The sequence below is a fragment of the Malaclemys terrapin genome, chromosome 9 (genome assembly GCF_027887155.1).
Source record: "Malaclemys terrapin pileata isolate rMalTer1 chromosome 9, rMalTer1.hap1, whole genome shotgun sequence".
Lineage (NCBI taxonomy): Eukaryota > Metazoa > Chordata > Testudines > Emydidae > Malaclemys > Malaclemys terrapin.
In genome coordinates, this window is record NC_071513.1 from 68,590,697 (window position 1) to 68,612,497 (window position 21,801).

Sequence of the window (21,801 nt, forward strand, 5' to 3'; positions counted from 1 at the left end):
CACTGGAGACTTGATTTACAACTGAGTTACTCCAGTTTTCCACTGTGTAACTCCATTGAAATCAGTGGAGTTAGATGGTGCAAAACGGGAGTAACACAGTGGTAAATCAGCCCCAAGGCTTAACAAAAATCACACCATTACAAGCAAACACACTAGAAACTCTTTCTTTTCCATTCACAGCGCAGTTCAAACAGCATCAATACATCACATCAGAAAAGTAGTATGTTTCCCATTCTTTTGGCTTAACTTATGTGAAAGCCCCCATATAATGAATTATTTCCTCAGACATAAGAGAGCCTATAATGCCTTTTCATTCTTTCCTTACTCCTCTGCTATGAGCACGATAATTATCACCAAATGTTAACATTGTCCATTTTGCACCATAACGCCTGGTAGAACCAAAACACCAGCGACTCAGCTATTTTACATTTTGATTATACAGTGTAACTAGCCCTCACAAGGAATAGCAGGCAAAGGATCAGTGCAGGAGCTGATCAATGGAAGAACAGGCCCTAAGCACTGAGCATTGTAGTGTGACGTGTAGAATAGCCACTACCACCGTGAATTGTTTGTGCAAGCAAAAGTAATGCACAATCAGGCTGCCACATAACATACATCCAAAGCAGATGTTAATATCCCTATGCAGTGTTGACGCCTAATAAGAAATATGATTTATTATTTAATATTTGTATTATAGTAGCACACACAGGCCCTAACGAGGGCATCATTGTGCTAGATGCCATACAAACACATATGAAGACACAGGGTAAACTTTTCAAAGTACCTAAGTGACTTGGGAGCAAAGGGACTTAGGTACTTAGACTCAGATCCTAAAAGCTATTTGGATACCTAACTTCCATTGGTTTCAATAGGAGTTAGGCAGCTAAATACTTTTGAGGATCTCGGCTTTAGAAGCTTAATTTCTATTGATTTCCAATGCAGGGCCGCCCAGAGGATTCAGGGGGCCTGGGGCAAAGCAATTTCAAGGGCCCCTTCCATAAAAAAAAAGTTGAAATACTATAGAATACTATATTCTCGGGGGGCCCCTGTGGGGCCTGGGGCAAATTGCCCCCCTCCCCCCCCCCGACCCCCCTGCCTTCCCGGTGGCCCTGTTCCTATGAGACTTCTAATTGCTCATTTTTGAACTTGGGACTCAGGTACTTTTTAAAAAGTCTCTACAGTCTCTGACAGAAGAACTTACAATTGAATATATTTGAAGGGTGTTAAAAAGAACACAGAGGGAGAGGATTTCTTTAAGTCTTCCTAGATACAGAGGATGACATCTAAGCTGATACTCAGTAATATTTTCCTGATAATGAATTATAACAGAATGAGGAATAGTCTCTTAAAGGAAATATTGGAGACTCTCTCACTGGAGACACTTTTAAAAGTAGACTGGAGAAATCACTCAGGTATATGCTATAGGGAAGAATTCTGCACGGGCAGAGAATGGACTAGATTACCCAATAGACTTTTCTATCTCTAATTTCTAATATTTACGTCTTGCCTTTTGTTATCATATTTTGTTTAAGCAGTTTGTAACTGATCAAGCCAATGTTGTATTTCCTAGATTTTGACTGAGTATTCCTTAAAAGATGCAGTTATTCACTTGGGATCACACTAATGTAATTAGGCTTGACATTTCAACAGTCCTATCATAAACAGAGAGTTTTCTATGTGCTTTTAAGGCAGTAAGATCTTTCAACCAAATGGGCAAAACATTTGAAAAGTGAATTTTGCAAGAGACTATTGGATATTTTGCACTAAATGCAGTCTGGAAGATATATCAAAGTCAAAAGACTGATGTATTGTTAATGACATTTCTAACTTAAGCCAAAGAATTTGTTCCCTTTGCCTCATAGTGTTTTTCTTTATTTTACATTAGGGTTTTTTTTCCTTAAAATGTTTGTGTTAAGTTAGTGCTGCAAAAGGTGCTGCATTGACAGTGAAAGCTCTGGAGTCAGGAGTTCTCTAAGGCCTGGTCTACAGCTGGGCGGGGGGGGAGGGGGAGAGATAGATCTAAGTTACCCAACTTCAGCTACGTGAACAACGTAGCTGAAGTCGATGTACTTAGACCTACTCACTGCGGTGTCTCCACTGCGGTGAGTCGACTGCTGCCGCTCCCCCGTCAACTCTGCCTGCGCCTCTCACAGCAATGGAGTACAGGAGTCAATGGGAGAGCGCTCAGGGGTCGATTTATCGCGTCTAGACTAGACCCCCGATAAATCAACCCCCGCTGGATCGATCGCTGGCCGCCAATCCGGCAGGTAGTGTAGACATACCCTTAGAGTCTAGTCCTCCATTCCTCCCTCAAGCAAAACATCTCAAAGAAAACAAGGGCCTTATCCAAAGCCCATAGAAATCAGTCTTTGAATTGTGTTAGTGGACTTTGGATCAGACCCTGGGAGATTACTCTGAGCAAGGAGTTGAGAATCAGGTCCTGTGTATCCCTGGAACAGATACACCATAGATAGGTCAGGTTCCTCACAATGCCCCACCAATCTGCCCCCATCCTGTTCCAGCTCCTCTGAACGTCAGAGGGCAATTCAGTTTCCATGCCTATTCAGACCGTGGCCTTTCTGTTGATTCTGCCAAGAAGGGTCTCCATTATAGTGGTGGGTTTTGTGATACGGACAGTTTTCCACTGGACTGACAACATCAGAGACATTTCACAAAACAATTAAGCTGGGATTTCCAAAGAGGTATTGTGTGTCCAACTTCCATTGAAATTCAAGGCATCTAACTCCCTTAAGTTTCTTCGAGAATCCCAGATTTAGTCTTTTCGTTTAATACTTCTAAAAATACTGTAGTTGAGTATTCTCAGAAAATATTTCAATGTACTTATTTTTTAACATATATTTACCAATTAAAATGCCCCAAATTCAAGCCCTTGGCAGCAGAGAACTGGAAAACAGGATCACAGAATTATTTCCTTTCTTCACCACCATACTTAAACACTGAACCATTTTTTTGGCCAGTATAGATCTATAGTTAGATAATTTACCAAGATAAATTTCTGCCTCTCTCCAGAGAAATGTCTGTAATTATGTGGATATTTTTTACCAAATTGTACAAAGTATTTTCTTTCTTTTCTTCTCTACATGATGTAAAATGGATGTGCCTCAAAACAGATTCCTTATAGCAAAGCAGGATTAACAACAGAGATGTGTCAAAAGGTGCTCACTGTCCCTGAATCTATACCTTACGCTACCCATCTTCTATCCCACAGGGGTAGGCTGAGTAGTTTGGACTACTCACTCTATCTACTTTAGGGGAATGCAGCTTCAGTAAAGTCTTCACTCTTGACACAGCTCATCCTTTCACATCACTTTTCAGTAACTGCCTACCACGAGTTCAGTTTGTTACTTAAAAAAAAAGAGAGACTATTAAATCCACTGGATTGGATTTTAAAATGTCAATTTTAAAAGCTCACTAAAACCTAACAAAAGCGATGGCAAATTCTTTGTCACTCTCTCTTGCCTTCCTTTCCTCTCCCCATCCCATCCCTACAGAAAAGCAGAAAAGAAAGAAAAAATAACATGTAACTAAATATCTATGAAAAGGATATTCTAGGCTTAGAAGAGTTTTTCCATTTGCAGCTGAGCTGATTATTCTGTTACATAGCATTGCTCCATAAATAAGGCAGTAGCAAGCTCACCATTGGAAGTTGGATTTTGAAATATGCCATCCGCACACTAATTTTTTTTAAGAATCAATCTGAATTTTCACACACATGATTTTTTTTTTCCCTGTAAAATTCGAAACAAAACAAACAAGGGATTTGGGAGACAAGAGACAAAATTAAAATAGATGTTTTCACTTTGTGAAATTTTTTCTTATTTATTTTTTCTTTCGCATATCATAACTAAAATTGAGGAGTTAGACTAGAAATTCCATATCTGGTGTAATCTGTTGCCTTTGATTAATTACAGGGAAGTTGTGAATGGAAATTATTTACTTATTAAGAACCAGAATTTGCCATCATTATTCACGCTTAGTAATACTTTATGAATAGTTCTATCACTTTCAATTGTATTAGTCGGAGAATAAGGTACTAGTTAATATGAGTATAGGTGGCAGAATGTGGTGCTAAATCAGAGGCATACACAGACTGCAGATGGCCTGCTTGGGGGCAACTGTAGGGGCATAGGCCATGACGGTCCAAGGGCAGTCTGTGGAGGAGAAAGCCACATGGAGGTAGAGGATAATCTAAGGAAGAGCAGGTTCCACCTCTGCAAGCTCTACCAACAGTTTGTGAGGCACTCCTCTTACAGAGCAACTCTTAAATACTTTTATAAAAAAAAAACTAAGGAAATTCCCAGGCAAAAAACTTGGTTGAGGTGGAAATAATGCTTCCCATATCAAATCAATTACTTAAGGAATAAAGAAGTCATAGGAAGTGCAGTTCAATTGTAACAACTCCACTATATTAGCACCCACTGAATGAATGAAAGCTGAGAAATTCCCATCCTCAGAGAGCACACATCTGCATTACATCACTGACTTCAAAATGGAGAGGTGACCTAACCGGACTTCCCTATTCTTGTTGATGGGCTGATTGTACATTACTGAGGCATGAATACAAAGTGCCCTCCACCCTTTACATGGTTACAGCGATAGGCGCTGACTCTGTGGGTGCTCCACGGCTGGAGCACCCATGGGAAAAAATAGTGGGTGCTCAGCACCCACCGTCGGGCCCCACCAATCAGCTCCTCCGACCCCCACAGTGCCTCCCACTTGCTGCAATCAACTGTTTAGCAGCATGCAGGAGGCACTGGGGGGATGGGGTGGAGCGAGGGTGGGGCATGCTCGGAGAGGGGGTGGAACAGGGTGGGAAGAGGCAAGGCAGGGTGGGGGCAGGAAGAAGCAGGGCAGGGTGGGGCCTTGGGGGTAGGGGTGGTGTGGGGGCGGGGCCTGGGCAGAGCCAGGATCAAGTACCTCTAGAGAAATGAGAAACCTGGCGCCTGTGACTAAAACAAACTTCTGCCATATAGAGTCACAGAAATGTAGAGCAGGATGGTCTTCAAGTCCAGCCTGCTGTGCTTAGACAGGACCAAATAAAGCTAGACCATCCCTGACACGTGTTTCTCCAACCTGTTCTTAAAAACTTCCAATGATGGGGACTCTACAACCTCTCTTAAAAGCCTATTCCAGAGCTTAACTACCCTTATAGACAGAAAGTTTCTCCTAATATCTAACTTAAATCTTCCTTGCTGCACATTAAGCCCATTACTTCCTGTCCTACCTTCCGTGGTCATGGAGAACAATTGATTGCAGTCCTCTTTACAACAGCCCTTAATATATTGGAAGACTTACCAGCTCATCCCTCAGCATTCTTTTCTCAAGACTAATGCCCAGTTTTTTTAGCTTTTCCTCATCAGTCAGATTTTCTAAACTTTTTATCAGTTGTTGTTGTTCTCTTCTGGACTCGCTCCATTTTACCCACGTTTTTCCCAAAGCCAGAACTGGACACAATCCTCCAGCTGAGGCCTCACTATTGCCGACATACAACACCTCTGTTAATACACTCCAGAATGATATTAGCCTTTTTGCAACTGCATCACATTGACTCATATTCAATTTGCAATCCCCTATAATCTCCAACTGCTTTTCAGTAATGTTACCACCTAGTCCATTATTTCCCATTTTGTAGTTATTCATTTCATTTTTGCTTCTTTAGTACACGCTTTGAACTTGTCTTTATTGAATTTCATCTTGTTGAATTCAGGCCAGTTCTCCAATTTGTCAAGGTCTTTTTTAATGGTAATCCTGTCCTCCAAATGCTGGCAACCCCTCCAACCTTGGTGTCATCCTCACATTTTGTAGGTATACTCTTCACTCCATTATCCAAGTCATTAATGATAATACAGGATAGTAACAGATCCAGGATTGACCCTTGTGAGATCCTACTAGATATGGCCTCCCAAATTGACAGCAAACCACTGGTAACTACTCTTTGAGTACGGTCTTTCAACCAGTTGTTCACCCACCCTATAGTAATTTCATCTAGGTCACCTTTCCCTAGTTTGCTAATGAAACTGTCATGTGGGACTGTCAAAAGCCTTATTACAGTCAAGGTATATCACACCTACTGCTTTTCCCCTCACCACTAGGCCAGCAACGCTGTCCAAAAAAAAAAAAAAAAGCAGGGGTGGGAATTAGGTTGGTTTGTCATAATTGTTCCTGACAAATCCATGCTGCTTATACCTAATAACTCTATTATCCTCTAGGTGCTCACATATTGATTGTTTAATTGGTTCGAGTATCTTTCCAGGTATGAAAGTTAGTCTCATTGGTCTATTATTCCTTGGGCCATCTTCAAGGCCATACACAATCACTTGGAAAGGACAGGATTTCACATCTCTTCACCAAAATGTATCACATTAGGAATAATCCCCCACTCTGCAAATATATGGCTTTTCAAATGTGAAATACGTGTCATACTGCAAAACTGTTCAAAAAGATACAAAGCTGTCATACCTTACAATGCTATAAACTTTGTAAAGGCTAACAAAGAAATTACATTCCTAGGGCACAGGATTGTTGGGGATGTACATCTCAAAAGCCATGTTCTTCAGAGTTCCTCAAGTATACAGATAATCTATAGCTTGGCGGGAGTGATTTAAGTTGTCTGCAACAGGCTGTGAATGTCTTAGAGCCTTATCAAGATATTGGGTCTGATTCATGGTTATGATCTGGCCCCTTTGCATCTCTCACTGTAGAGAGCATGCTAGTGAAGGAAGGAGGCATGCAGGGGGCAGAGAAGTGGAATATCTCTCTATTACGCCAATCTTCCACTGGTGTAAAGTCCTTGAGGACTTAGTAATGGTGACAAAGTTAGAGCAACCCTTTGGTTGCTCTGATATCCTGGCCAGCCCAGAATCAAGGAGAAGAAACTGGTCCCCTTCCTCTTCCCTGCACCAAGCAGAGCTTGGACACTGGGCAAAAATCAAGTCCCACATTTAAAAGTCCTTAATCAAAGACATTTTCTAACCTGGAGGTGGTCTTCAAACTGATTCAGTAAAAATGGGTCAGGACATCTCAAACTGGATCTACACTACATTTCTAAACAGTTTTTAAATCAGTTTAGCAGACTGGTTTTTGAAACCTGCCAGAAAATGTCCCCAGTGGAGGCATGCCCAAATGTCTTACAAATAATGTGCCATGATGAGTGCATAGGTTGGAAAGAGAGAGCAAAGTTATGATTCTTTGGGTGACCATGCATCTTATTTTCTAATGCACAGGGGAGGCTTTTAAAGACAGCCTTAACTTTGCATTTCCAAGCTTCCTAGCATCTGTGATTTTGGATTCAGTTATTATGTTCCGTTAGGGCTAGATGCTGCCTAGATTGTGTGTGTCCTGATTAAGGGTCAGACAGAATTGCAGCCCTTGCATGCAGAGGAGTAAAGAAACTGCCTTGTCCGGACTCTTTCTGGGGTACATGGTGCCCCAAAGAGGGCTGGGGGGGGGGCAGGGCAGAGGCAGGATCATGGTTCCAGCCCCTCTGTCCTTGCACCAGCCAACAGAGTTGCCCCATGGAGAGAGTAAGGGTATGTCTACAGTGCAAAGAAAAACCCACTGCACTGCTTAGGTCAGTTGACTTGGGCTCGGGCTATAGGGCTAAAAATAGTAATGTAGATATTCCCACTTGGGCTGGAGCCTGGGCTCTGAGACCCTCCCCCCACCCTTGCCAGGTTTCATAGCTTGGGCTCAGCCTGAATGGGAACGTCTACACTGCTATTTTTAGCCCTGCAGCCCAAGCCCCGTGAGCCCGAGCCAGTTGACCTGGGCTCTGCAACTGAGTGCCTCAGGTTTTTCTTTGCACTGTAGACATATCCTAAAGAGGCACCACACAGCAGTTGATGTAATGGAGGCACAGCTCTGTGCACCAGGAAGCTGCAGGAGGCATTGTAGAGATGGTGCTGCTCTTAGTATGGGCTGTGCCTAAGTGGCACCGTCCGGCCATTAAGTAACCGTGATAGTTATAAACCTTGTAATATTTACAACTTTCATTTCCACTTTAGCAAAGATATTTTCCTGATAAAAACCACTCACTATAATATCTGTTTTTATTTGCTTGCAACTTTCAAATGTGTCTCCTGTCAGGCTGAAATAGACTTGATCTCATCCCAGAGGTGATTTGTTTTTTCCTGAAAATTTTGAGAAACATGCATTCAACTATTTTTCAGATACAGAAAAGTGACAAAAATAAACTTTTTCGGTGTTTAAAAGTTTCAGTCTCAGAGCCTGCATAGGAGATAACAAGCAGGAGAGCAACACAGGAAAGACCACACAATATGTAGAGATTGTCAAGGTAACAAGGCTGGGCCATTTGTGGTCAATTAAGTAACTCCCCAAAACAGAGTAAGAGGCCTGTACTCCAAGATGTTGGTATTAGCAGACAACTTGTACTGGGATAAAACTCTTGGGACAAAACCCCTCCTTTTTCATACTATTGAGTTAAAAACCAGACTCAAATTGAAGGACGTTTTTGTACCTTTTTATGCTCCTTTATCTATGGCTAGTAGTTTGTTTGCCTAGAAATCTCAGACATGTCAGCCAGACTTGTTGACCCATAGAGAGTGGGTGACTACCTCAGCATAACTAGAGCTGGTTGAAAATTTTCTGATGGAAGATTTTTCTGTAGGAAAATTCCATTTCATGAAACCTGAAGCTTTACCCATGAATGTGTTGATTTTGCTGAAACAGTATTTTCAATAACGTCATTTTGATTTTTCATTTCAAAATGATTTTTTGTTTAGACCAGCGGTTCTCAAACTGGGGGTCAGGACCCCAAAGTGGGTCACAACACTGTTTTAATGGGATCACCAGGACTGGCCTTAGACTTGCTGGGGCTCGGGGATGAAGCCTAAGTCTGAGCCCCACTGCCCAGCACTGAAGCCCTCAGGCTTTGGCGCCCCCACTCTGGGCAGCAGAGGTGGTGGGGCTTGGGCTTCGGTCCCCCTTCCCAGGGTCATGTAGTAATTTTGTTGTCAGAAGGGGGTCGCAGTGCAATGCAGTTTGAGAAACCCTGGTTTAGACATTTATTTTATATTATTAAGAGTATAATTTTAAAAAGTCAAAATCAAAATGAAACATTTCTCTTTTTTAAAATTTCATTCCCAAGAAATTCTGGCTTTTCATTCCAATTCAGAACAATAAAAAATAAAATAAAATAAAATAAAAGGTTGAAATTCCATCCTGCAGAATGGAAATGGCTGTTCCCAACCAGCTCCATAACCATAATCTTCTACACACACAAAACCCCATCATTAGCATAGTGTTAAGGTAACTCAAGAGCATCGCCTGACCAAAAAAAAAAAAAAAATACAAATCCAAGTCATCACATGTGAAAGCAACATTAAATGTGTACAACTTCATCTCTAATATCTCTCACTACACAAACAAACATCATCACACTCACAAGCTCCCCACCTACAGAACAATCCCACTTCCTTTCTATCCTAACATATATGTCCATTTCCCCAATATCCCACACATAAACTTTACCACTGTACACATGTCTATGGGAACAAACCTTAATCTAATTGAGAATGGAGTTCACATTCTGACTGAGTGTGACTTGAACTGGATATGCCCAATCTCCACCATACTCTTTACCCTCCCTCTCCATCTCTGTGCCTCTCCCATATCATACAATTTATGTCTTAAGGGGAGAAGCTCCATCCGTAGCTGAGCTCTCTGTTACAATTTTTATGTAATTTTGGCTGCAAGTTTCTTTCCTCAGCTGGTAATAGAGTCTAAAACATTGTAAGGGGGGAGGGCAGTGATGGAGGGATATTAGAGTCAAAAATGTCTACGGGTATTTCTATACTGCAGTTAGACACACATAGCTGGCCTGCATCAGCTGACTCAGGCTCAAAGGGCTTGGGCTAAGGGGCTGTTTAATTGCGATGTAGAAATTTGGGCTCGGGCTGGAACCTGAGCTCTGGGACCCTCCCCCCTTGCAGGGTCCTAGAGCCTGGGCTTCAGTCTAAGCCCAAATATCTACACCTCAAATAAACAGCCCCTTAGCCCAAGCCCTGCTAGCCCGAATCAGCTGGCATGGTTTTTAATTGCCATGTAGACATACCCTAAAGGAGCAGAAGTAGCAGCTCCACTATGGTAGGGTTACCATACGTCCGGATTTTCCCGGACATGTCCGGCTTTTTGGGCTCCAAATCCCCGTCCGGGAGGAAATCCCAAAAAGCCGGACATGTCCGGGAAAATCGGGACCGGCGGGGCTGGGCCGGGGGCCGGCGGTGCTGGGCCGGGAGCTGGGCCGGGGACCGGCGGTGCCGAGCGCCGGGGGTGCCGAGCGCCGGTGGTGCCGGGGGCGCCGAGCGCCGGGGGCCGGTGGGGTCTGGGGCCGGCGGGGCCGGGCGCCGTGGGCCGGCGGGGCTGGGCGCCAGGGGCCGGCGGGGCCGAGCACCGGGGGCTGGCCGGGCCGGGGGCTGGGGGCGCCGAGCGCCGGCGGTGCCGAGCGGGCCGGGGGTGCTCGGCCGGGGGGCCGGGGGCCGGGGGGTGCCGAGTGGGCCGGGGGTGCTCGGCCGGGGGCCTGGGGGCCGGGCCGGGGGGTGCCGAGCGGGCTGGGGGTGCTCGGCCGTGGGCCCGGGGGCCGGGCCAGGGGGTGCTGAGCGGGCCGGGGGTGCTCGGCCGGGGGCCCGTGGGCCGGGGGCGGGGCCCCATGGAGTGTCCTCCTTTTGGAGGCTCAAAATATGGTAACCCTACACTATGGAGGTGGCTTCTCAGTCTGCCAAATGTTTTGTGGTTCCCCAGAGTGCAGCCTCATTCCAATAGAGTAGATGTGTCGGAATGGAGCTCCCGCAGTGCGGCCTTAAGAGGCTGGAGGGAGGATTGGTTTTGGCTAGGGTGACCAGATGTCCCGATTTTATAGGGACAGTCCCGATTTTGGGGGCTTTTTCTTATATAGGCACCTATTACTCCCCACCCCCGTCCCGATTTTTTACACTTGCTACATGGTCACCCTAGTTTTGGCAGATATTTTGTAGTGTATAAAGACTAGTAACTGACATACAACAGTGGCTTCCTGCATGATAAAAACAGTATCTGCTGTTACCGTAGCCCATGTGTGTGTGGGGGGGGGAAATGACACAGCTACTGATAATGATCATTTTTCTAGGCTCCTATCATATTGTTCTCCTTAACCTCTGAGGATAGGACAAGAAGCAACAGTCTTAAATTGCAGCAAAGGCAGTTTAGGTTAGACATTAGGAAAAAATTCCTGTCAGGGTAGTTAAGCACTGGAATAAATTGCTTAGGGAGGTTGTGGAATCTCCATCATTGTCTAACCTGCTCTTAAAAATCTCCAAACACCTGTCAGGGGTCATCCTGCCTCAGTGCAGAGGACTGGACTAGATGACCTCTCGATGTCCCTTCCAGTCTTATGAGTCTATGATTGTTACCCACCCCCCCAAAAAAAATGTAAATCAGTGAAAGATGATTAAGCAAAACTACGAATGCCATGTCATTATAGCCATTCATCTCCTCATCCTTAAATCACTTTGCAATTTTCCTTTTATGATTCTTCTTTTAGATCATGTCCTTCATACATGTGTTTTATGCAATACTGTGTACAATCTTCAGCTAGTGCTGAACCACTTTGTCAGACTTCTAGTGTTCCAGGCAGATGGAGAAGACTAAGCAAGTACCTACAGACTGGCTATTTCAGATGAAGCTCCTCTTTAATCCAGAAAAGCTTTAGTTCTGGTATTTTAATCATTGATTGACTGGGATCTTTCCTTCCACTCTGGGTTAAGTCAAAGATCCATATGTTAGAGGTACTAGGGAATTTGTGAGGCTGTAGATCATAGCATTGGTGAGAGTCTCAAGGGAACAGAGGAAGTCATAAGGAATGTAAGAAGTCACAGGGTTAAAGCCACATTAAGACAGCTGTTATGTTAATGAGAGTTCTGCTTTTCTTCTAACTGTGGGTCACTAATTAAGAAAAATATTAATAACTTTTTTATTGTTTTTCACATTTGACGTTAAAGTTAATGTAGACTGGAACTCCATACACTAGAAGCTATTCTTACTCCTAATAGACCTAGTGTAGAAGATCATAGTTGTTATATTTGTGCACAGCACATCCCATTGTCACTGCCCAGTTTAGTCTAGTGCAGTACAATTCCATTTAAGATGCTGTCATCTGTTTTGTTGGCTTTTCACTCTCAGTAAAGGTGAGTAATATCAAGTAATAATGGAACTATGCCTCATTGAGTTTATCTTCTCAAAGAACTACAGTTCATCCACGCAGTAGATTTGCTTTCCCAATTGTAACAGGACAGTTACGAGAGCTTTGTGAACACTTCAGTAAGAAAGTCAAAAATGGGCAAAATTCAAAATGGCTGGATCCGTGAGGAAGTATACACAGCAATAGAGCTGTGTTGCAATTGGCACTCTTATTTTGCAAGGGTTAGCACCAATATTTTTGGTTATTTGTTTCAATTTACGGGGATTTGGAACATCCCCCCTCCCCAGGTTCAACTTCAAAAGAACTCAAAACATCAAAGCAAAATTCAGCCAAAGCAACCAAATTTCATTTGTTTTCCTTCCTGAAATATGTGCAGACACACATTTTGCCTGAGTTCAACACCCAAAGTTAAGCTTACCCAAGACCACTCAAGACTAGCTCAAAATGGGGCACAAATCCTTTGAAATGAATCACAATTGTTAGCAAATCTGATCCTTGTTTTCAGTTAGTAATGGAACTCCAAACCAGGCAAGTTTTGTTTGATTTTGGGTTTGGTAGGAAGTAGTTCTCTTCGGCAACCATGAAGCAGAAAGTGTCTGATGCACTCTGAACCTAAACTCTTTGGGACAGTCCATTCCAGAATTGGCCAACTGAGGGGTTTGGAAACCCACTTTATGCCTATTTATATAATCCCACTATTTTCTCCATCAGAATTTTAATTTGTTTACATCTACTCAGATCCATATTATTTTGAAAATGTGTATGTCCAAGGATTTCTTAATTGAAGGGACAATGGGGATGAAAGGAGACACCATATACTTGAAATCTCGTTAACTTCATAAGTTAAAGTGCAAGTAGTTTCAGGTAGTACACACCTGAGTCACCCTTTCAACTTTTGTGGTTTACAGTCAAATTTTCCTTTTTTCTTTTCTTTTTTTTTTTAAATTCTCTCCCATGTTGCTGTCCAATACAAACCAGGGGAAACTAGCTACTTAATTATAGTGGGGGAAACAGTTGAATGGACTATATACAAAGTGTTGTCAAGTGTGCAAATTAAACAAATTGGGAAAATAGATAATTTTTTTCTCTATTCTCTTTCCATTACATTCATTGTAAGTGTACCATAATCTGTAAACAACAAAAAATCTCTCCTTCAAAGTGATCCACAGTTATGAAAATCGGAAAATCATTGTCCATTGGTAGGTGTAAAAAAAAAAAAACACAACAACTGAGCTTATAAACAACCTGGCTTCTCATTTTTCCTTTTACCCCATATTATAGTTATACAAGAACATAAACAAAATGACGTCTCAGCTTTCTAATAAACCTATGCAATGATGGAAAAGGAAACTGCTTTCTTTAGACAGCTTTTTAAACATGTACCTGAACCCGAGCCTCAGTAAGTTTGGCTCTTTGTGCAAGTTCTTCCCGAGTGTAAATATCAGGGTAGTGGGTCCTCTCAAAAGCTCTTTCCAGTTCTTCTAGTTGTTCTGCAGTAAAGGTTGTTCGACTACGACGCTGCTTTCTTTTTAAAGGTAAATCTGGTTCAGAATCTATGTCAGAGCCTTCATCAGATTGGGGTGCTGATGCTGGAAGAAAAATCAGGGAGCAATAAGGTTCTAGCTGACAAAACCAAAAGAAAAAGTAATCCATGATTTTTTTTTCCGCTGGGGAATAAATAGCTTCATATATAAATCTTGATTCATTTGGTAAACTTGATTCTAGAATGGACACACTCTAATCTGAAAGCAGAGGTAAATGCTACATTACAGTGTATTACTGGTACATTTGCTGAGATGAATGAATAATTCTCAACCATTTGTTCAATGAATGTATCCTCTTTTCCTGGCCCTGGGATATCTGGAAGCAGATTATGATTTCCTTGAATGTATTTGTTATTCAAACATATTCAATGAATTTTTTACTCTATCAGATTATTGCAGGTATTTGAAATATGATCTGTACTGCTTCATTTTCATTGGTCAGATAAGCCATACGGTCTTGATCCTTTCTCCTGATTGAGTAAACAAATAAGCACTTGCAGCTAACTTAAAATTCTGCCCCAATGAACACCCGTGAGTGTGACTTTGAAATTCTTTTTTCATAGATGTGTCAGTAAAACCTGATTGCTCGAATTATTATGGAAATCGAATACAAAAAGGACATGAGCATATCTGAAGCAAATTCATTTTTAAATGTGATTAAATATTTGCATAACATCTTTTGCATTATTTGTCCAGTTCTGCAAATCTGCCTGGTACTTCCACATCCATACAAGTATAATTCAACAGGATTATATTTTCATAATCATTTGCCACTTATTTATCTATCTTGTGCCTTCCTGAGACTCTGCTAGGTAGGTGTGGATAAGTGGTAATACTCATATAAGATCTCATCTGGTATTGTGTAGGGAGCTTATATAAGAATATGAGCACTGAGTATATACTAAGAGCTGTAGTTTGTGTTTGACCTTATTCTCCACTTTACTGTCAATTATTACTCAGCTCGTTGATAAGGGCCAAGTTCTTCAATGGAATTTTGCTCATTTAAGGATGGCAGAAGTTGAACCATTGTTTTTATTAGCTGCATATCAGTTGCTGGCACAAAAAGTACAATTGCTTTTAGCAAAAATAAAAATGCACATGAAGGGCCAGGTTCATGTCTGATTGATTAAATTGACCTGCATCAGGGATGAATTAGGTCAAAGCAGTAAAGGTGCTTTTCCGACACCAGAATGTGTGTCTAATCATAAAACTCTGTCCTAAACAAAATAAGGATTATCCCACTGGAATATTATATCCCTCAACCCTCCCCCTTCAGTCTCTTCTTGGGATTCCACCATATGAGACAACGTTCATGTTCCAGCTGGGACACCATTAGTTTTCCACACTAACAGAGACAGCCTGGGAGATGTGCTGAATGAGTGCATCCCATAGGTTCCCTAGATCTGCTCATGCTGGCACTTCTAACCTTCTGGGCTGCACAGCCAATGCAAGATGCCCCTGTGGAACAGGGGTTACTGACAGATTGCATGATGGTGCTCCCCCACCTCAACTGACTTTCCCCTACAAATGGGCAAGAGCCTTGATTACACTGTGACATTTACAAACATTTTAGGTCATCAGCAAGGGCAAAGATTAAAGAAAATAACGTAAGGATTTAAATTCTTATCAGATTCTTATACAGACCAAAATACCCCAAATGTATTTCAAGAACTTGTCCGTGTAATTTCTATGCAGTAGATTAATCACATCTAGAAAAGAATATAGTTAAGTGACTAACATAATGGCTCTATTGTTCTGTTTCTCATTGTTGTTTTATTTCTAGAAATGAGCCTGACCCAAAATGCTTGTTTAAACACTCCCAAACTTTGGCTAGATTCAGATCAGATCCATACTTTGCAAGTGGACTTTATTTTTATTATGGGCTAAACAAACAAATCCCCCAGATCCAACTTCCCCCAAATATGAGGAAGCTCAGATCTAGAAGTGATTTTGCAGCTCAAGCCCACCTCTCCCAGTTTCCTAGTCTCTATGGGGAGAAGATAGTAACATGGATGCAGGGAGAGCTCAGACATATGGTTCTGCGCAGTTGCTCTGTATCCCCATATCTATAAGGCCTATGAAGTGTATACTGTGCAGACTCAAAATGTCTACAAATAGAGCAGAGAGACAAGGTGGGTGACATAATATCTTTTATTGGACCAACTTCTGTTGGTGAGAGAGACAAGCTTTCAAGCCACAGAAGTTGGTCCAATAAAAAAATATTATCTCACCCATCTTGTCTCTCTAATATCCTGGGACCAACATGGCTACAACCACACTGCATAGACATACAGTACGTTTTCTTCCTCGTTCTGATAGGGATGGGAGAGGGGTTAATATAGACTCCACTTCTATCTTATACTGACTTCATTTCAAAAGTCTCTTCCAGAACCCTGGCAACACCCTCTCTCCTCCTCCATCAGGTAATTGTAATAGAAAAGGGTGGGGTGAGGGGTGATAGAAGGGCAGCAGCCCATGTGAGTGGAGACTATCCCAGCAGGCAAAAATTCCCTCATCCATTAAACTCTGCAAGGGAACCCATCCAGCAATGGGAAGGGGACTCCCCACTGATATTACAATTCATCATTTTATTGAAATACCTAGCACCACTTCTACCTTAAATAAAATGAAATAGATTATTGGTACAGACCTTGATATAAAATAATCTCCTGAACATGACTCATTCAAGCATAACTAAAAACACAAAGCCAGAACAGAAATCTCATTTTAACTCTAGCTAAAGAGACTGACTTGTTCAGTTCCAACTATTTTACATATTCAATTTCACTCAAGCTGTTTGAACCAATAAGTACACCTAATCTATTTACCCAGTCTTGCGTGTAGGAAAGACAAGGTCCTTTTACAGGCAACACAGCTGAAGAGTTTATGAATTTCTGGATACACAGAGGAATAGCTATTGCTAGTACAGAGACTCTCAACAACACACTAACCAGTCAGATGTCTAAATGACTTCATAGATTGCTAGGATACAGCAATTAGATTAAGTTTAATCTCGTCTGTAAACTATTTCAGTCATCCAGCCACAATAAATGTTTTGGGACCAATCCTGCAGGCATCTTGGCCAAAACTCCCATTTTAGTTCATAATTGTAATGCATTGAGAAGTACATACAACTCCCAGTCTCTCACCTCAATGAGAGCCTTGTCTGAGCAAGACTTGAAGGATTTGAGCCCTAAAATTAGAGTACCCACCCTATTTTTCAAATAAAATCCTTGAGAACAGACAGCATGATCTGCTGATTCCAAACAGTTTAATTCTATGTTTCAATTTGTTTCAAAACCCTCTTCATTATCAAATAAAAATTCTAGCATATCATGAAATAAATACAACTCTTTGTTCTTTGAATTTGTCTTAGTTCCCAATATATTTGACCAAATCGTTTCAGGTCTTTTACCTTCTTCAAAACTTGCAGGGTTACAAACACAAGCATTAAACCATCCCGGAAGCTTAAAAACAGAAAGAAACACAACCTTCTCTAAGTATATTCCCCACAGCGGCTCCAGACATAATCATTCTCTGTTGCTATGACAACTCAACTGGAACAGCTATATGGCTAATGAGCTAGACTAAGATAAGTTGGTGCTTCTGTTAGGCTATGTCTACACTACGGGGGGGGATCAATTTCAGATACGCAAATTCAGCTACGGGAATAGTGTAGCTGAATTCGACATATCTGTTCTGACTTACCTGGCTGTGAGGACGGCGGCAAATCGACCGCCGCGGCTCCCCTGTCGATGGCGCTTACTCCTACCTGGGCTGGTGGAGTACGCACGTCGATTTGGGGATCGATTATCGCGTCCCGACGAGACGCAATAAATCGATCTCTGAGAGATTGATTTCTACCCGCCGATCCGGGCGGGTAGTGAAGAGAAGCCCTTAGAAGAGCACAACAGAAATATTAATGGTTCTCTGTACCTGCCTGTGGTAAAACCTGAAACAGGACTCAGGAAACCCTGGTAGGTCCACTTTTGAGACACTTTCTCTGCCAAAAGCTTCCTTTGATTGGGAGGGATTTATAAGTTTATGAAAAACAATAGGAGTCTGGCCTTAAAACCTATGAACACCAGGAAGGAATCCATGAAAGGAAGCTCCAAACCGTGTCGATATCAGGGCCTCTTTCAGTACTTTTCTCCCAGCATCCATCAGGAGCTAGGCTGATGCTGGCTGCCCTATCTATCTAAAGATATGTCTTCAAAGCTACAGTGGGGTATAGAGTACACCCAGAGCATGCCCAGCTAGCGTAGTCAGTGAGGAATTGCTTAGGAGCAGGAGCGACGGAAGCTCTCTAAAAGTGGAGGGGCTGCCAGCACCCAAACTGGGGCCCCACCCCCCACACCACCCTTTCTCCCTGAGCCCCCACCTTCATGCCACCCATTCCCCCTGAACCCCTGCACGCCCCGTCTCTGAGGCCCCGCCCCTGCACCACCTCTCCCACCAAGACCCCGCCCCCACTCGCTCCTCTCCGCCCCTTCTCACCTGTTGTTTGCCTTACAGACAGTAAGAAGTGACGGGGCCAGGGTCCCCTGTCTCCCCCTGTTCTGGCACCTCTGCTTAGGTGAGGAAAGTAGAATGCCCTACACACCTGAAACCTATGGTATATTACCTACACAGCTTTCTACATGCCCAAGAAGTGCCTCCCACATCCACACTGCTATTGTTAGCAGTATAGTGTCCCACTGCCACCCCCCTGCCAGAGCCTTTTTCCACCAGAGTGAAAGACTCCAAAAGTAGGGAAAGGCTAAGGCCTGGGGAGGTAGAGAAAGTTTCTGGCAGCTGGAGCCTTTCCCCATTGCCTCCCCACTGAGGTAGGCTTTCCTCACTACTTCCCCACTGCCAGACACCTGTAGCTACACACCACAGTGACATGTATGGATACAGCTGCCTCTCACTGAGGCATGTAGCTACACGTATAGTGCCTGTACTCTACATGCTGCCCTAAATGTAAACAAGGCCTATGGTACTTAGATGCCCCCGCATCACGGTAGTATCTTAATGTCTCACAGTCTTTAATGTATTTATCCTTACAACACCCCAGGAGATAGTGAACTTCTATTATCCCCTTTTACAGATGGAGAACTGAGCCAGACACTCACTAAGGGTAAAATTTTGAAAAGTGCCTAAGGCTCCTAACTGACATAAGTGCTTCTGAACATTTTGTCCTAAGTGACTTTCCCAAGGTCACATAGGAAGTATGTGGCAGAGCAGAGAGTTGAACCCAGTCAAGTCATAGAGGGATACCCTAACCAGTGAGCCATCCTTCCTTTCTATGGGGGGAAGGGTTCCATTCACCCCAACCTCTACATAACTATCAGACTTACTCAGACTATCAAGGGAAATATGCATTTCATACTAGGAAAGTTAAAGTTGAAATGCATAGCTAAAGTGAAAATTGAATTAACCTCAGAATCCTCACCTGAATACTTTTATTAACTGGGGGCGGGGGGAGAGGTATTAGGTACATTTTAAAAAGACAATTTAAATGATTTTATAAACAGTGAACTATTTCTGATGTTTCCCTGTTTGCTGAAGATGCTGGCATCTTGTATACATGACAGGATAATGTATTTAGCACAGAAATATATGTTTAATTCCATTTCCATTCCACCTTAAGGCATGAAGGTAAAACAGGACTGCTAACCTGAACATTTTTCTCAGCAAAGTATCTAAGAATCTAGGTTAATGTATCTAATACAACTCATAAATTCTGAACTGGAATCACAAAATGAAGGAGAAAAATGAACCTCAGATTAAATGGCTTTCATATTCAGATGAGTTCATCACTACCATTCTACTCCAAACCTGACTATTGTTATTGAAAAATATAGAGTTCATTTGTCTCATCTGATCTGCATTATTAGAATCAGGCAAATGTAATCTCAAATGATAGCAGGCTGCCTGTACAACAGAGTGCATCATATTTTTCTTTATTGAAATCTGTTCAAACGTGATGGATTTTTGACTGAAAAAACAACTCTTAATAAACTTTTAACCAGGCAAAAGGCCTATCAGGATATTGACCAAGCCCAGAAATAGACACATGTACCTAAGAAATTACAATGGTTTTGTAATGTACATTCTGACTCAGATACCCCTATTTACGGTACCTATGAGCAATCTCATATATTTCTATGATATTGCTGGCTTAGAAAGGTATTGAGTCTATAATGATGTGTGTGAGAGAGCGAGAGAGCAATTTATATATAAACACGGGAAGTAGGGTGGAGAGAGACAGAAAATAGGAGCTAACCTTTATAATTAGCCCAGAGAGGTTAGTACTCAAACCCCATTTTGCAGTAGCTGGAGGAAGAAGGAGCGTTGTCAGTTTCCAAAAACATCATGTACAGGACAACAATCACCCCACAGGATTACAAATTCCTCCCTTAAAAAGCAAATCAAAGTGGGAGGAGAAACCATAAGTGCCACCAGTGGACTAGCCATGAAGTTTAATTAAAGAAGGAATTACAGAATTAGAGAGCAATTCTTTGTTCGTTAACCCCTTGTGACCTGTTAGGTGGCCTTAGGAAATACTTCATCCTAGTTAACACTATTATGCACAAAACCTTTGCTCAATTTCATAGGGATTTGGTCACATGGAATTCTGTAATTATTGGTTTCCCAAAGCACATCATAAATAGGCATGCCCATACGAAAACAGAACAAAATAATTCATAAGCGCTCATTCTGTGCATTGTTTTTCTTCTCAGCACGACATTTCATTTGAATAATTAAATAACAAAAACATGACAACCATTTAAAAACCATATATTTATTTATTACAGATACAACACAATGCACTTTAGAAGTGTCTGAAAAAAGGGATATCTTTCTGCAGAGCTTTGAAGGCAGAAATTTATTGGCAAACATTCAACTGTTATAAAATTACCCACACAAAAATCATACTGACTTTCTTCCATGCTAATAATCTTTGGTCTGCGCTAGAAGCACTATATATAGCTGTGGATTTTGTTAAAATAAGACAAGACCAAAACCTATCTTAAACATCCCATTGGGCTGAGATTGATCTTTACATTTCCATTTGCCATATCTTGTTATTTATTTTATGTAATATTAATTTAACATGACTTCCTCCCCTCTTCTCTATTACTTAAGTCTTTGAATGGGGCAACTCAATGTCTGATGCACCTATTTGGCTAATTGCAGAATGTTCTATACTTGTATACTTTAGCATTCAACACAGAGGACACAATGGGGCAGCTAACTGTTTTCTGATCTGAAGTAGCCTTTTACACTCAAAAAGATGTGAATGACCTCTATCATGTTTACTCGGGTGCAAGCCAGGAGGAGTGCAGCAAGGCTGATACCCCCACACAAACCCAGAGTAAATGACAAATGACACTTTCCCTTTGTGATCTTTGGGATTTTTGTTGACTTATTTGGAGGCTTTTGTTGGATCCTAAGAAATGGCCTGTGGCTGAGGCCTATTCTACCAATTTCCACGCTCCATCTGTGGTATCCATCAACAGGGCCTTTGCCCGCATTCAGGGCTCTGACACCTGCCTGGCAGGATGCAGGAGACACAAAGAAAGCTGAAGTGGATGAGAAGGGGGAGGTTGTTTTTTTGGGGGACGGTAGGGGCGGGTGGTGAGGTTAAACTGGATGCACAGTAGGGGTTAATCCAAACCAATCCAATCCAGAGACCTCGGCACCTGGAGACTCCCTGTCAACATTTATTTTCGATGGGAGAGGTAACAGAGTTCAAATGTAAATTAAAAAATATTACATATGTACTAAAAAAGAAAAGAGAGAGAAAGAAAGAGAGAGAGAATCTGTCATAGGGTTTGGGCCGTAAGACTCTCCCTAGGCATTCTCCAAATAAATCTCCAGGGTTCATTTGCTATAAAAACTCCTAGCAGTGGTAGGTGGCAAGGCAATACATGCCTTTTTAGATCATTGTTTGTGTTAGGCTAAGCTTTCAGCAGCTGGCATTTTAACAGTTGATAGACCAAAAAAAAGTCAGGAGTCCTTTTTTCCACAAAAAAAGAAAGTCCTCAGAAAAACTAA

General features: G+C 42.1%; 1 protein-coding gene across 3 annotated transcripts in view; it reads right to left on the bottom strand.

Annotated features, from left to right (window-relative positions):
- Positions 1-21,801, bottom strand: part of PAX3 (paired box 3) — a 104,083-nt gene that overhangs the window by 19,936 nt on the left and 62,346 nt on the right. For all 3 annotated transcript variants that reach the window (XM_054038889.1, XM_054038890.1, XM_054038888.1), the window contains exon 5: positions 13,598-13,803. In XM_054038889.1, the coding sequence (XP_053894864.1) occupies positions 13,598-13,803 (206 nt within the window). The remainder of the gene's footprint in view (positions 1-13,597; positions 13,804-21,801) is intronic.